Source organism: Leuresthes tenuis, unplaced genomic scaffold (assembly GCF_036924035.1).
Source record: "Leuresthes tenuis unplaced genomic scaffold, fLeuTen1.0.hap1 SCAF_7, whole genome shotgun sequence".
Taxonomy (NCBI): domain Eukaryota; kingdom Metazoa; phylum Chordata; class Actinopteri; order Atheriniformes; family Atherinopsidae; genus Leuresthes; species Leuresthes tenuis.
Window position 1 is genome coordinate 2,335,962 of NW_027325361.1, and position 15,208 is coordinate 2,351,169.

The following is a 15,208-nucleotide window of genomic DNA, read 5'->3' on the forward strand; positions in this document are numbered from 1 at the left end:
CATAAAAAAACACAAAGAAGAAGTCAGAAGAGTTTGGGCAGCTGCCTCAGGCGGCTCAGGTCCAGGATGTTTCCCACCGACCCCTCCGGCTGCCGGCTGCGTGCTCGGATTAAAGATGGCCGCCCCGTGGAACGGTTCTCCTTGTCCTCGCCATCTGGTTCGGTGCCGTCGGCTAAAAGCTGCATCTTGGGCCGCAGATCTCGGATCAGCTGACTCTGTGGGAGGAGCTTCACGTTCTGAGCTTCGGTCAGCGGCTGACGAGCCTCCTCCTCCCCGTCCTCCTCCTCGATCAAACCGTACCGCCTCATGTACTTCCTGGTGGCCAGAGACATGTTGCTAGGCGACAGGAGGGAGTCGGTGGAGGAGGGGGCGGGGACTTTCTGGGGGGTGTGGCCTCCCAGAGACAGCCTGCTGAGCTGAGAGTCGCTCAGGTAGCGCAGGGCGATGGCGTTGGCCTCCAGGCTCAGGTCCACGCTGCCCCCGGGGAACAGAGCGCTGGTCGTCGGCTCAGACACGCTCAGTCTGGAGACGACCGCCGCCGGGTTGATGCTCGCCAGCATGCTGGTAAACGGGACAGAAACAGGGTCAGAACAGTTGGTGATCGTCTCCGAATCCTCAAAGTCAAGATTTTGGTTTCAACTCGTTAGCAAAAATACGACCAAAAGCAGAAAGTTAATAACCGCAAAACGGGCTGTTGGTCGGGAATAATCTGAGATTATTACAGAATCTTATGAGTTGGACCTTAATTTCACTCCCCAGGATCCATGGATCATTCTGAGCGTTTAAACCCGGGGTGTAAATTGAACAAAGGTTGAACAAATGAACCTTTTAATATGGAACCCAACAAGTTTTGATTTAACAATGAATACTGAACAAGGCTTATATAACTTTAAAGTCCAGGGGTGCAAAATTGCTAATAATAATAACAATAATAATAATAAAAACACATCAATGGCATATTAAATTAAATTTAAATAAAAATTGAATGCCTCCTCTCTGTTTGTAGCCTTCTGAGGTAAATGTCAAAATTAGCTTCTTACTAGGCTAATAAATGTGAAAATAAAATAACATAAACCTCTTTTCATCTCCTTTACTTTCTGGCTCCTTTGAGCCGAGTCCAGGTCCTTATATTTGTCCAGGTGTTTCGTTTCATAGTGTCGTCTAATATTGCATCATCCTTAGTTACTCCTTAGTTACCCCTTAGTTACTCCTTAGTTACCCCTTAGTTACTCCTTAGTTACCCCTTAGTTACCCCTTAGTTACTCCTTAGTTACTCCTCAGTTACTGACATGTTGGCTCCACAAACAGGTCTGTCTTTTACATAAACAGATATTCTGTCTCCCACCAGTTCAGAAAAGTTCTATTTTCTGCCTTTCTTTTGGCCATTTTTTGGTAGGTAACAGTGACAGCTGTGGTTTGAGGTCGAAGTGTGGTCTGGGGGAGAGGCGGGGGGCACAAGAAGACCGCTAGCATAGATGCTACTGACACAGAGGAGGGGGCGTAGCTGCCTCTGTTCTAATTGACGCGCCAAAACAACAGCAGAGCATTATGGGATTTGTAGTATAAGCGGTGTTACGGCGCTGCCACCGTATAATACTGGCGGACCAGCTCTAATATTAATTTCAAATTGCCTCGCGGGCCAAATATAATTACACTGCGGGCCAAATGTGGCCCGCGGGCCAGAGTTTGCCACCTATGCTTTAAACGGTCACATGATGCAGACGTTAACCTGCGGCGCCGGAGGACTGAGGCCAAACACCACAGAGCCACTAAACTGTTTCTGTAGAATTTGCTGCTTTATGAAGTGTTTCGGCGTCTCAGTTTCCGGCGCCAACGCTGTTAAAGCGGATGTGAAGCAAACTGGCTGCTCGGTACCTGGCGCTCTCCACAGCTTTGAGCCGGGTTCTGTCCGCCTCCGTCAGCTCTTCTTGGTCCATGTCGACCCCGAGCTGCTGCAGCTGCCGCAGAGTGGCTCTGATCACCGGGTCTCCTTGTGGACTCGGCTTCCTCTGGGATGAAGAGGAGGAGGACCGGGAGGACCGGGAGGACTGGGAGGACTGGGAGGACTGGGAGGACCGGGAGGACTGGGACAGACTCCGCCTCCTGGACTCCTCCTCAGCTTCCTGTTTGCTGCCAGCTTCCTGTTTGCTGCCAGCTTCCTGTTTGCTGTCAGCTTCCTGTTTGCTGTCAGCTTCCTGTTTGCTGTCAGCTTCCTGTTTGCTGTCAGCTTCCTGTTTGCTGTCAGCTTCCTGGAGGCGACTGTTGAGCTGAGTCTGAAGACAGAGAAACAGGGAGGAGTTAACGAGTTAATGATCTGTCAGCACAGGAGTGTTCAGCTGTTCACCTGTTCATCCATCTGTTCATCCATCCATCTACCTGTTCATCCATCCATCCACCTGTTCATCCATCCATCCACCTGTTCATCCATCCATCTACCTGTTCATCCATCCATCTACCTGTTCATCCATCCATCTACCTGTTCATCCATCCATCTACCTGTTCATCCATCCATCCACCTGTTCATCCATCCATCTACCTGTTCATCCATCCATCTACCTGTTCATCCATCCATCCACCTGTTCATCCATCCATCTACCTGTTCATCTACCTGTTCATTCATCCTAATATTACTCATGGCATATATCTCTGTTGTTGCCAGGCTGCTGATCCTCAGCTGTAATTATCTATGAAACCACGTCTTAAACACCTCGATGACTCAGAATTTTCTGCTTCTAAATTCAGACAAAACTTCTGTTGTTCCTCTCGATGGTATTTACTCGGGTTCTGGTCCTACAGCGAGGAACCTCAGAGTCATTTCTGACCCAGATCTGTCCTTCGACCCACATATAAAACAGGTCCTGCCTCAGAGTGATGACAGTCCAGTCGACCCCTGATAAAAACGTTACCATGAGGTTCTGGTAGAAGCTCTGCTGCTCCTCTGCAGCCTCATACATGCTGGCACTTTCTCCCAGAACTGGACTCTGCCGGCCGCTGAACAGAAGACACAAGATCCAGAACTTCAGTTTCAGACAAAGACATTTAAATTCATCAAAAACTTGTTTTTCTTTGGAAAAACAGACATTTTTAAGCGATCTGACCCTAAATATTTGCTTGAATGAGTGATTCAGTGAAAGGTTTAGATTTATTCGCCTCTTTTCTCGCCATTTCTGACTTTAACTTCAGGCGATGATGCATTCACTGCACCTCGGTCTCTTTTATAAGTGAGTTTTATCTGCTTCTGCGGCGTCTCACCTGTGGTCATCACCAGGGGTGATGTCATGGACAGGCCTCCTGACTGACAGGTCATGTGACGAGGAGGCTGAAGGGGGAGGTTTGGGTGAGGAGGCTGAAGGGGGAGGTTTGGGTGAGGAGGCCGGCTCCTCCTGCTGAGGATCGCTGCCCCAGAACAGACTGGCGCCTGGAGACAGCAGAGAGCCATGAAGGAATGCACAGAGGTGTGTTTCTGAGTCAAGATGAGCAGGTAAACACTCACCCGTCTCCACGGCGATGCTGGTTGTGCTCCGGGGCGTCTGAGTGGAGGACTGAAGCTTCCCCTGAGCCTCCAGCAGCATCTGGACCTACAGGGAGGATGATGATGGTCGTTTAGCCTTAAAAAGATCGCTATCTTACAAGCTTTGTGAGGACAAACCAGAACCAAGATCCGTTTGAGCTCACCTGAGCCTGCAGGAGGCGTAGCTGGCGGTCCTGATGGAGCAGGAGCTGGTAGGTGTCCGGCGGCACGGCGTGATCACAGCAGCGATTCACACAGGCAGGAGAGGGGGGGTCAGCACGCCACGGGACAGCAGGAGGAGGGTGGATGCAGGGAGAGGAAGGATCGGGTGGGAGGAGGAGGGTGGAGGGAGAAGAAGAGAGGCGAGGTGAATTATGGTGAAGGGGTGGAGGGTGACCGAAGGATGGGGCAGGCTGGCGGGTGGAGGCAGGAAGGGTAGGAGGAAAGTACTGATGTGAGGATGGGGGTGGAAGAGCGAGGTGGGGGCTGGAAGGTGGAGAAGTTTGCAGATGGGAGGAGGAAAGAGGTGGGGCAGAGTGTTGGTTGGAGGGTGGAGGAGTTTGCTGAGAGAAGGAAGGAGGAAGGGGAGAGGAGTTGAAGTTGGAAGGTGGAGAAGTTTGCCGATGGGAGGAGGAAGGAGGTGGGGCAAAGTGTTGGTTGGAGGGTGGAGGAGTTTGCTGAGAGAAGGAAGGAGGAAGGGGAGAGGAGTTGAAGTTGGAAGGTGGAGAAGTTTGCCGATGGGAGGAGGAAGGAGGTGGGGCAAAGTGTAGGTTAGAAGGTGGAGGAGTTTGCTGAGAGAAGGAAGGAGGAAGGGGAGAGGAGTTGAAGTTGGAAGGTGGAGAAGTTTGCCGATGGGAGGAGGAAGGAGGTGGGGCAAAGTGTTGGTTGGAGGGTGGAGGAGTTTGCTGAGAGAAGGAAGGAGGAAGGGGAGAGGAGTTGAAGTTGGAAGGTGGAGAAGTTTGCCGATGGGAGGAGGAAGGAGGTGGCGCAGACTGGAGGTTGGAGGGTGGAGGAGTTTGCTGAGGTAAGGAAGGAGGTGGAGCAGAGTGTTGGTTGGAGGGTGGAGGAGTTTTCCTGCGCGTGGAGGAAGGAGGCTGCGCAGGGTGGAGGTTGGCGGGACGGGGAGTGTGGTGAGGGGACGCGGGTGGAGCAGCAGCAGGGAGGAGCGCTGGGGAGGGGAAGATGGAGGTGCAGTTGTGGGTGGAGCAGCAGGTGCAGGGCTGCTGCAGGTTGGAGTTGGGGGTGCTGTGGAGGTGAGGAGGAGGAGCCGGTTTGGAGGCTGATGAAGAGGCGGGGCCTGGTGGAGGAGCTGACTTCCTGTCGGTTGGAGGTCTGTGGGCGGAGCCTGCGCTGTGATTGGAGGAGAAGCTGCTGTCAATCAGCAGAGAGAGTTCAGGGACCGACGGCTGAATTCTGCGAGCCTGAAAACACAAACAGCTGATTTACAGAAGCTCCAAAAGTCCAACAGAACCGGAGAGGCCGGCGGGCTGAAGACCGACCTGCGGCGCCGGGGGGTGGGGGCTCGGGGACGGGCGAGGAGAAAAGTCCTCGTCCTCAACTCCGGAGTCCTGATCACTGACGGAGAGACCTGCCGCAGGTGGAGGTGAGCTGAGGGCGGATGAAAACATGAGCATCATACGGTGCTTTTGTCGCTCCGACTGCTTGTGGAAAAGAGAATTTTCTCACCTGCTGAAGGAGATCTGAGCGGTTCTGAACACTTCAGCCTGTCTGCCGCCATCCTCCGAGCCCAGCTCGCACTGCAGAGCCCGACCGTCCGCCGGCGCCACCTGCGAACGGTCCACATTCAGGAGAAAGTTACCAGCTGCCTTCATCAACAACACGAACACCGTCTGAACAGAGTGTCTCGGTTAGAGGCCGGCCGATCAATAGCCAAATACAGCAGTGACCACGACCACCGTTTCATTTTTACCGGCCGTTATTGGTCACTTTTAGCGGCCGTTCTTGGTCACTTTTAGCGGCCGTTCTTGGTCACTTTTAGCGGCCGTTCTTGGTCACTTTTAGCGGCCGTTATTGGTCACTTTTAGCGGCCGTTATTGGTCACTTTTAGCGGCCGTTATTGGTCACTTTTAGCGGCCGTTATTGGTCACTTTTAACGGCCGTTATTGGTCACTTTTAGCGGCCGTTATTGGTCACTTTTAGCGGCCGTTATTGGTCACTTTTAGCGGCCGTTATTGGTCACTTTTAGCGGCCGTTATTGGTCCTTTTTAATGCCGTTCTTGGTCCTTTTTACCAGCTCTTATTGGTCATTTTACGGTTGTTATTGGACCTTTTTAACGGCCATTATTGGTCATTTTTAACTGCCGTTCTTGGTCCTTTTTACCAGCTCTTATTGGTCCTTTTACGGTTGTTATTGGACCTTTTTAACGGCCATTATTGGTCATTTTACGGTTGTTATTGGACCTTTTTACCAGCAGTTATTCGTTATTTTTACCGGCTGTTATGGGTCCTTTTTACCAGCTGATTTTGTAGGCGTTATATTTTACCAGATGGAATCACAATCACTGTTACCTGGTAAAGTGTAACCGACTGGGAGGCAGTCAACAGGTGGAAGCCCAGCTGTGGTCCTGGTCCTGGTCCTGGTCCTGGTCCGGAGCCTCGGCACTGGAAGAACTGAGGAGCTCGGTGGGTGGAGGCGAACACAACGAGGAGGAAACAGCTGCTTTCTGACAGAACTCTGAAACACAGCAGAGACACAAAGTGACGCTACGAACAGAAAGCAGGTGAGCTTCATTATGAAATAATCTGCCCCTTCCTACACCTGTCACCCACCTGTCCTGCAGGGCGGAGCTGAACATGAACCTCAGACACCAGGCCCACACCTGAGGGTTGGAGACGTGCGTGACGCCGCTCAGCCAGCTGTCACATGACAGGAAGCACAAAGACAAACTTTCAGGTACAAAGTTTTGATTCTTTCTGTCAGATTTCTGAGTTCATTCACAGGAAACTAAATGTTTCATCCTTTAACGGATGATTTCAAACTAACAAAGCCATGAAGTTCCTCTGGGTTCTGTTCACAAGCAAGAGAAAGACCTGGATGGATCAGAACTTCCTGCTTCTAGTCCTTCAGTGAGGAACCTCTGAGTTATTTCTGACCATAAAACAGGTTTCTGCCTTCTTTTACCTTCGTAATGTTGTTAAAATCAGGAACATCCTGTCTCAGAGCAGAGAAACTGCTCCATGCATTAGTTTATTCAAAGATTGGACAATTCTTTATTATTGTTCTGTCCCACAGACTCTCTGAAAAGCCTCCAGCTGATCCAAAACCCTGCAGCCAGAGTTCTGATGAGATCTAACAGCAGAGATCATGTTTCTCCAGTTTTAGCTTCTCTTCATTGGCTCCCTGTTAGATTCAGAATAGAATCTAAGATTCTTCTCCTCACATATAAAGCTCTTAATGACCGAGCTCCATCACATCTTAAAGATCTCACAGTTGGATATTTCCCCAGCAGAGCACTTTGCTCTCAGGCTGCAGGTTTCCTTGTGGTTCCCAGAGTTTCTAAAAGCAGAATGGGAGGCAGAGCCTTCAGTTATCAGGCCCCTAAAAGCAGAATGGGAGGCAGAGCCTTCAGTTATCAGGCCCCTAAAAGCAGAATGGGAGGTAGAGCCTTCAGTTATCAGGCCCCTAAAAGCAGAATGGGAGGCAGAGCCTTCAGTTATCAGGCCCCTAAAAGCAGAATGGGAGGCAGAGCCTTCAGTTATCAGGCCCCTAAAAGCAGAATGGGAGGCAGAGCCTTCAGTTATCAGGCCCCTAAAAGCAGAATGGGAGGCAGAGCCTTCAGTTATCAGACCCCTAAAAGCAGAATGGGAGGCAGAGCCTTCAGTTATCAGGCCCCTAAAAGCAGAATGGGAGGCAGAGCCTTCAGTTATCAGGCCCCTAAAAGTAGAATGGGAGGCAGAGCCTTCAGTTATCAGGCCCCTAAAAGCAGAATGGGAGGCAGAGCCTTCAGTTATCAGGCCCCTCTCTGTGGAACCAGCTGCCAGTTTGGCTTCAGGAAGCAGACACCCTCTCTACCCTTAAGATCAGGCTGAAACTTTCCTTTCTGATAAAGCTTATAGTTAGGGATGGCTCAGGTGAGCCTGAAACATCCCATAGTTCTGCTGCTAAAGGCCCAGCCTGCTGGGGGAGCTCCCAGGATGCACCTCTCCTCCCTCTGACATCATTGCTGTCATTAACTTGTGTTTCTCTCTCTCAGCAGGTGTCTCTGGCCTGGTGTTACGCTGCTTGTTGTCCCCTCTTTCCTGTCCTCTCAGCCCCAGCTGGTCCAGGCAGATGGACCCTTCCTGGTTCTGGTTCTGATGGAGGTTTCTTCCTGTTAAAAGGGAGTTTTTTCTCTCCACAGTCGCCTCGTGCAGCTCAGGACGGGGATTGGATCAGAAAGTTTCAGTGTATTCTCCTGGTTTCCTGAGCTGGGAAACTTTTTCTGATTATTTTTTTTTTGTGAATTGGACCAATTCAACTGGATTGAATCGTTTTAAAATGAATTGGACTGCATCTCTAAAGTGTCTTGAGAAGACATTTGTTTGGCGCTTTATAAATTTAACACGTTCTGTAGATCCAAAGAAAACTCACAGTCCGACCAGCGGCAGTTTGGAGGCTTTAGGATCCGACTCCAACAGCAGGACCAGTTTCCTGGTTTGGTCCATGGTCAGAAACCTGTAAACGACACAAAGACGCCAGTGAATCACGGTTGAGATTCATCAGGAAACAGGGCGCCGGCTGGTGATGAAGGCGGCGGCGCCTCACCCTCTCTGCCGGCCGCTGTGCTGCAGCGGTCGGCCGGCGCCGGTCAGACTCCTCAGCAGGGCGGTGGGGATGATGGGGACGGCTCTGACCGGCTGGACGTCCACGCTGACGGCGGGACAGACGGCCGACCAGCTGAGGCTGAACGCCGCGGCGTCGGACTGCTGCGAGCAGAACACGTGAGCTCTGATCTTCAACAGCTGAGACAGATCCAGAGTCTGTCTGCTGCTCAGGAACTGCTGCAGCAGCTGAAACACACAGCAAAGAACTTTAATCATTAGTCGTTCAGATTGAGGAGAAACACGAGTTTCATCATATAAGTCAGAAGATAAAAGTACTAAAGTTCTGTCACCTTGCTGAGGAACCAATCACGAGGCTCGTATTAACTCAACTCCGACCGAACCTAAATCAACTCACCGTGACCATTAAAAGCCAAGCTGGGTTTTCATTGAGATCTTTTATTTAAAAAGAGTAAAACAAGGCTAGTTTTTGTTCTTTTTCTGTCATTAAATTCCTTTCTTTTCCAGAGATAAATAAAAATAAGATATTTCTCTATCGATGTAAAACCCAAATACTGCTCCTGCAAATCAAAGTCACGGAGTTCAGCAACAGAAATCACATTAAACAGGTGAGAATACCTTCATTTATGCAGCTAAAAGGACTCAAATGGGCCTGTGTGCTTCTGTTTCATCATCGAACAACAAAAAAAAAGCAGTTTTTGTGCCTTTTTTGGAGATTAATCAGCAAACACTTTGACTCTAAGACTCTTTATATCACTGATATGATGTTATTTAAAAGCCTAAAAAAGTCTTATTTGATCAATAGAAGAAGAATCCAGAACCAGGAAGTTCTGGCTGTGAGGACAAACTTTATAAAGATGAATTAATGCTGATAAAAGGCATTTAAAGAGAGTCTGAACACATGTTTTTACCTTAAAATAAGAAGTAAAATCACCTTAAAGCACTGATGAAGCTCAGCCTCTGATTGGACGACAGCATCAGGTGTCGCCTCGGCCTGAACGGAGAACAAACAGGAAACCAGGACGTCTCCGGGCAGCAGGGCGGACGGAACCCGACCCGAGGCTTGATCCCGACCCGGATCGAAGCGGTCCAGAGTCACCGTAACACCATCCTCACCTGGAACACACAGCTGGATTTAAAGCAAGCAGACGGGAGGCAGCAGGTGAGCTGGAGGTGAACTCTGACCTGCGTCGATGGTCAGCGAACCCAAGAAGAAGCAGTGGAGGCGGGGCTTGTTGCTGTGGCGGACGTGACGCTGGGCCAGGCGAAGAGCTTTCTCCAGCAGCACCACCCGCGGCTTCCTGCAAAGACGACATCTGTGGTCAGAGGCGGCGGCAGGTGGGTGGAGCCTAAAGCTTTCAGGGTCAGGAAGGTGGCGAATTCTGCTCCTTTTAACAATTTTCTGAGGTCATTTTAAGGTGTTTGGTCAGAATAAATGGTGGTTTAAGCACAGTGGCTCTTGTTAACAGCCTGTTTTCAGAGAAAGTGTTCAACTCCGCCCTTTCTGTGAGGTCAGCAGCGACTCACTCACCCCATAAGTATGCGTGTGCACATCACTCCTGTTCTTAACTCCCTTCACTGGCTTCCTGTCCTTTATAGAACTGATTTTAAACTTTTAATGTTTGTTTTTAAAGCTCTTAACGGCCTCACCCCATCGTATTTATCTGAGCTTTTAACTGTAACCCTGGCAGAGCTCTGAGGTCAACAAATCAACTTTTATTGGAAGTGTTCAGGTTAAAATACAAGCCCTGGGGTGACCGAGCCTTTTCTGCTGCTGCCCCCAGGCTCTGGAATAAGTTCTCGGTTGTTTTCACGTGTTTTTTTGCCCGTCTTGTTGAACCTTTCAGTGAGAAATGTGCCAGAAAAACACAAAGACGTGCACTTACCTGTGAGAGCAGAGCTGGAGGCGGAGCTTTTCTCCAGCCGGGCTGCTGTCCCACAGCGCTGATCTGGATTTGGGGAAACTCAGCTGAGTGAGCGAACTCACCGAGGATCTGTGCAAAACAACAGAAAGGATCCCGTGGTTATGATGTCAGCAGCGGCAGCCAGATTATATCGTTCGCCGCTCTGCACCTCGGACCGATCAACAAACACCTGTGAGTTTTACAGGTGTGTTAAAAAATCCCTTGTTTTGTTTCAGGGTCTCCAAAAATACACTGGTTGGAATATTTATTGTGAACGGCTCTTTAATATCTGAAGGAGGACATTTATAAACTTTAAGGTTCATCATTTCCCTTCGCTGTTGGTTGCCGTAGCAACTCGTGACGCTCTTTCTGAAACACTGGGTCTGGACGAAAAGTCAAAAAATGTAGAAAAACTCACAAAATCTTAGAAATAAACATGATGGAAAGATGGAGGAAAACTCCTTCAGGACTCAGCTGTGATGTGGGTCTGCAGATAGTGCTTCAGATGCTTCATCTGCATGTAAATGATGTCATATATGTCATCATTATGGTGCCGTCACAGGCTGCTCACTCTCATCCTCCTGTCCTCATATTTATGAACCACATTTGGTACGAGTGGATGAAAATAATAAAAGCTGCGACCGCAAGGAATTGTGGGACAGAACGGGCTCCGTGGCTGGTGTTTCCTCTGTTAGAGGAGACGATGAAGGAAGCAGTGGATTGGACTGAGAAACAGACGATTGGACCGGAGGCCACGCCTCCTGAAAAGTAAAGTCTGCTGTGATTGGTGAAGAAGTAAGAGTGTGAGGCAGCTGCTTCCTCATTATGGTCAAGAAGCAATGCATGCTGGTTGGAAACCATGTGGTCAACGCTTCAGGACAGCTGGTAAACACACCTCTGCTCTGATCTCCTCAGATCTTCTTCTGTGGTTTGCTCAGAGGATGTAGCGTATGTAACGCTCCCGTTTTCATTCCCAACAGGAAAGCTGTGCGAACAGTTTACTGAAAGAATTACTGGACTGTTTTCCTGAAAATGAGCCGTTACTTTGAGGCTCCCATTTTCATGCTTCTGAACACCTGAACGCACCTTTTGTTTTTAAGGATGAACAACTTTACAACAAGCAGGAAGTGAGAAAATGTCCACGATGGGAAAGAGTTCAGGCTCTTATCATTCCTCCCCCTGAAGGAATTCCTTGCCATGAAAATACACCTGGACGTCCCAAAGTGAACTCCCGGGTTTCCTGGATGTGGTTACGCTCTGATTGGACTGTTGAAGGCACTAAAACATGTCCAATATGATGTTTGATGGGATAAATGTAGGGCTGATGAGTCAGAAAATGGGACCTTTAAAACACTTCCACTGCTCTCAGAAAATCCTGATTTTATAACCACAGCCTCATCTGACAAAATCACCATTAAAGTGGCTTAAAGACAACATCTGAGCAGTGAATTCAGCTGTGCTTGCATGTACTATGATAACAGGAGATAAAAGAAGATGTAAATCTCACAAACATGTCAGTCCTGAGCAAAGCAAAACACATTTGGGCCATAAATCGTTCCACATTTGAATCACTGTGCAGGGGTTTGGAGCAAAACCTTTAAATGTCCATCTTCATCATCAATAGTGCAAAAAACATGGGCCATGAGGCTAATCCGCAGTACTGGTTACAGACTGCATAAATTAAGTGAAAAAGCAGCAAACAACCAAGTTAAAACACAGCTGTGTCCAAACAACACTTGGTTTTTAAACGGTAAAATCATCCGAATGCTTCATTTAGAAGCTTCTTCTGGAGCTTTTAGTTCAGATGCTGTAAATTACAATAATGAATTCTGAAGAAATCAGAAAAAACTCAGTCCAATCCCCAAAAGGAAAGAAATAAAAGGGAAAAAATACAATTAAAAAAAAAAAAAAAAATCAACTGAATCAATCAAATTGGGGTTATAAAACCAAGTACACACAGCAAGTTATAAAGAATGATTTATGATAAGATAGAACATAAACAGGAAGTAAAAGTGATGATTATTAGTTACTAAATGGAGGGGCAATATTAAATAAGCTAAACATTAAATAAGCTAAGCATTAAATAAGCTAAGCATTACATAAGCTAAGCATTAAATAAGATAAACATTGAATAAGCTAAGCATTGAATAAGCTAAACATTAAATAAGTTAAGCATTAAATAAGATAAGCATTAAATAAGCTAAGCATTACATAAGCTAAGCATTAAATAAGCTAAGCATTAAATAAGCTAAGCATTAAATAAGCTAAACATTAAATAAGCTAAGCATTGAATAAGCTAAATATTAAATAAGCTAAACATTAAATAAGCTAAACATTAAAGAAGCTAAGCATTGAATAAGCCAAACATTAAATAAGATAAGCATTAAATAAGATACATATTAAATAAACTAATCATTAAATAAGATAAACATGAAATAAACTAAGCATTAAATAAGATAAACATTAAGTAACCTAAGCATTGAATAAGCTAAGCATTAAATAAGCATATTCCCTTTTTAAACATGTTATTTATGGTAATTATTTTCCTCATGTTTGTTTATTCTTTAATTTTCTACATATTCAAAATAATAATTTTAACATACTCAAAATAAGCAAAGCATCAACTTAACCTTTTATACAGTCTGTTAGCACTATATGTCAGAAATGTATATTTCCCTGTTAAACTTGGATATTTGTTCTAATAAACATACTTTAATTTCTTTGTTTTATTCTTCTCTCTGTTTACTTTCATGTTTCTTTAATAAATGCAACTTTTAACTGTTAAAACGGTTTTACTACATGAATGTATTACTGGGAACAGTGAGGACAACATTTAACCTTTATTATGTACAATAATACGTCAGGAAAACAACTGTTTTACAGTCTAATCTATGAAAACAGCTGTTTAGTATCCAGGTTCGTGTTGTGTAAATGTTATAAAATAGGTTAGGTTAGGTTCAATCTACAATTGTGACTTCAAAAAGGAACAAACCAACAAATATATAAATATTAACTTCATGAGTTTTGATACATAACCAAAAACAACACAACAGAACTGTGGATTTTCAACAAAATGGTGGCCAAATACACTAAAAACACCACCTTAAATTAGTAATAGCGACCTAAAATAGGCAGAAAATGACAAGGGAATTGTTTATAGCAATTGTTTGACACCAAACTGCAAATTAAAACTTAATAATTATGACAGCCCAAACTTTTATGAGTAAATGTGGGTGTTGACATGAGTTGTCGTCCGATAAAAATATTTATCAGTTTGTTGTCCTGTTGGACAGCATTTAACTCACCTTCGTCGCATATTCTCCGGAGTGAAAACCTCTTCGAAAACTCCACTGGGCAGATTCTGGAGGTACACCGGGCAGCTCATTTCTGTGTAGGCCGAAAAAGTGGAGCTATGAGCGGTAAATAAACAACAACACCGGCTTTAACTCGGCTAACACCTGCTAATGGCAGCTAGCATTGTTAGCCTCCTGCTTGGACCGCATCCATTCTACAAACGGTACGAGGCTTGAGTCGGTCGAACGGTTTCTGGATATTTAATGAAGTCAAAACCTTCTTAAATCAACTTGACTTTCGTTTATCGTGATATGAATTATAAATTTAGCTGGAAAAAGAAAGCCGTAAAGCAAAGTTAGTCGCTGTTTAATTGTGGCGCTGTTTCCAGGCTCTACTGGCGGGGCAACTCAGTGGACCAATAGGAAGCTCCGCCGTAGTCAGTCCGACCAATAGCGTGCCGCTCTGTTTTTCCGTCATTTCTTTCTTCTTCGTGCATTATTAACGGTGCATGTAACAGACTAACGCTCGACATCGCCTCCCATATGTCAGTTTTTCGGGGCAAAGCAGATCAGATGAATTTGTCTCAAATTTTGAACTCTTCTGCTTTTCTGCTTTACCTCTTTATTTAAGCCAACATATTTAGACATGCTAAATTTAAGACAGTTAAACTAAATGTTTAACTTTGCCTGCATATCAACTGAAAACATGAGTGTTTTTTAAAAGAAGGCAGGTGCTAAACTGTTCCAATAAATTCCACCCAGGTGCTCTGCTTTTAAAAAACACACAACAATAAACTTAGCATGTCGGCTGAATTATTTGTGCGTAAAGCTGAGTCATCTACCAGCACACAGGGTAATTTCCTGAAAAGCAACACACTGAGGAATTATTTATTAGCATGATACCTGACACGAGTCCAGCAAAGATAAAGAAACCAGCTGCTGGGTGGTCAAATAAAGCACTGGATGGACACAGCATGTACAGATCTGCGTGGTATTTAGCCAATAATCACGAAATGCAAAATAAAATAACTTGTTTAACTTTGTAAATTGAACTTATGAACAGTTGACTGAAGGAACAGGGATGAAGGTTCAGTCTTCTCATATTTCTCTGAGTACTTGACACAAAAAGTCTTTAGAAATGCGTCAGCAAAACATGAAATAGGTGTAGTAATAGACTGAAACATGGTCAAACTTAACTATTAATACAGAATATGAGGCAGAAACAGAGTTTGAAAGTGAATATCCGGTCTGAGCTCCTTTATTCTCCAACACAGCCTGAACCCTCTGAGACAAGCTTTCTGTCATTTCTTTAAGGAGTCTTCAGGAATAGTTCTCCAGGCTTCTTGAAGGACATCCCAAAGCTCTTCTTTGGATGTGGGCTGCCTTTTGTTCCGTTCTCTGTCAGATGATCCCACACTGCTTCGATAATGTTGAGGTCCGGGCTCTGGGGAGGATTCATCCCTCCATAAGACCTGTTGCCACTGATTTTCAGTCCACTTCTTGTGTCATTTGGCACAGCTCAGCCTTTTCTCCCTGTTTCCCTTCCTTAAGAATGGCTTCTTGACAGCCACCCTTCCATGGAGACCATTTCTGATGAGGCTTGGGCCAACAGTAGATGGATCAGCTGAAGGTCCAGATGCATCTCTCAGGTCCTGTCAGGTCACAGCTGGATTTTTTCCTCTTTCTTAAGGACATCACTTTCAGATCCTGTTCATCTG

The 15,208-nt window shown here is 46.3% G+C and overlaps 1 protein-coding gene across 1 annotated transcript; it reads right to left on the reverse strand.

Moving 5' to 3' along the window:
* Positions 1-13,880, reverse strand: stil (STIL centriolar assembly protein). Its single transcript, XM_072388763.1, has 18 exons — positions 13,503-13,880; positions 10,180-10,287; positions 9,479-9,594; positions 9,228-9,409; positions 8,277-8,521; positions 8,103-8,186; positions 6,302-6,388; positions 6,041-6,206; positions 5,198-5,298; positions 5,011-5,119; positions 4,092-4,932; positions 3,676-4,004; positions 3,494-3,578; positions 3,253-3,418; positions 2,907-2,991; positions 2,224-2,273; positions 1,876-2,115; positions 1-561 (listed from the first exon to the last, which is right to left on the reverse strand). The coding sequence occupies exons 1-18, from the start codon at positions 13,580-13,582 to the stop codon at positions 24-26; spliced, it is 3,612 nt and encodes a 1,203-aa protein (XP_072244864.1). The 5' UTR covers positions 13,583-13,880; the 3' UTR covers positions 1-23.
* Positions 13,881-15,208: the final 1,328 nt, after the last annotated feature.

What these genes read in the sequence shown, in the direction of transcription:
- stil (XM_072388763.1), bottom strand. Translation starts at nt 13,582, where the DNA reads ATGAGCTGCCCGGTGTACCTCCAGAATCTGCCCAGTGGAGTTTTCGAA. An exon ending in CCCACCCCCCGGCGCCGCAG is followed by an intron (nt 4,933 to 5,010) that starts GTCGGTCTTCAG and finishes TTGTGTTTTCAG; the next exon opens with GCTCGCAGAATTCAGCCGTC. An exon ending in CAGCATCGCCGTGGAGACGG is followed by an intron (nt 3,419 to 3,493) that starts GTGAGTGTTTAC and finishes TGCTGTCTCCAG; the next exon opens with GCGCCAGTCTGTTCTGGGGC.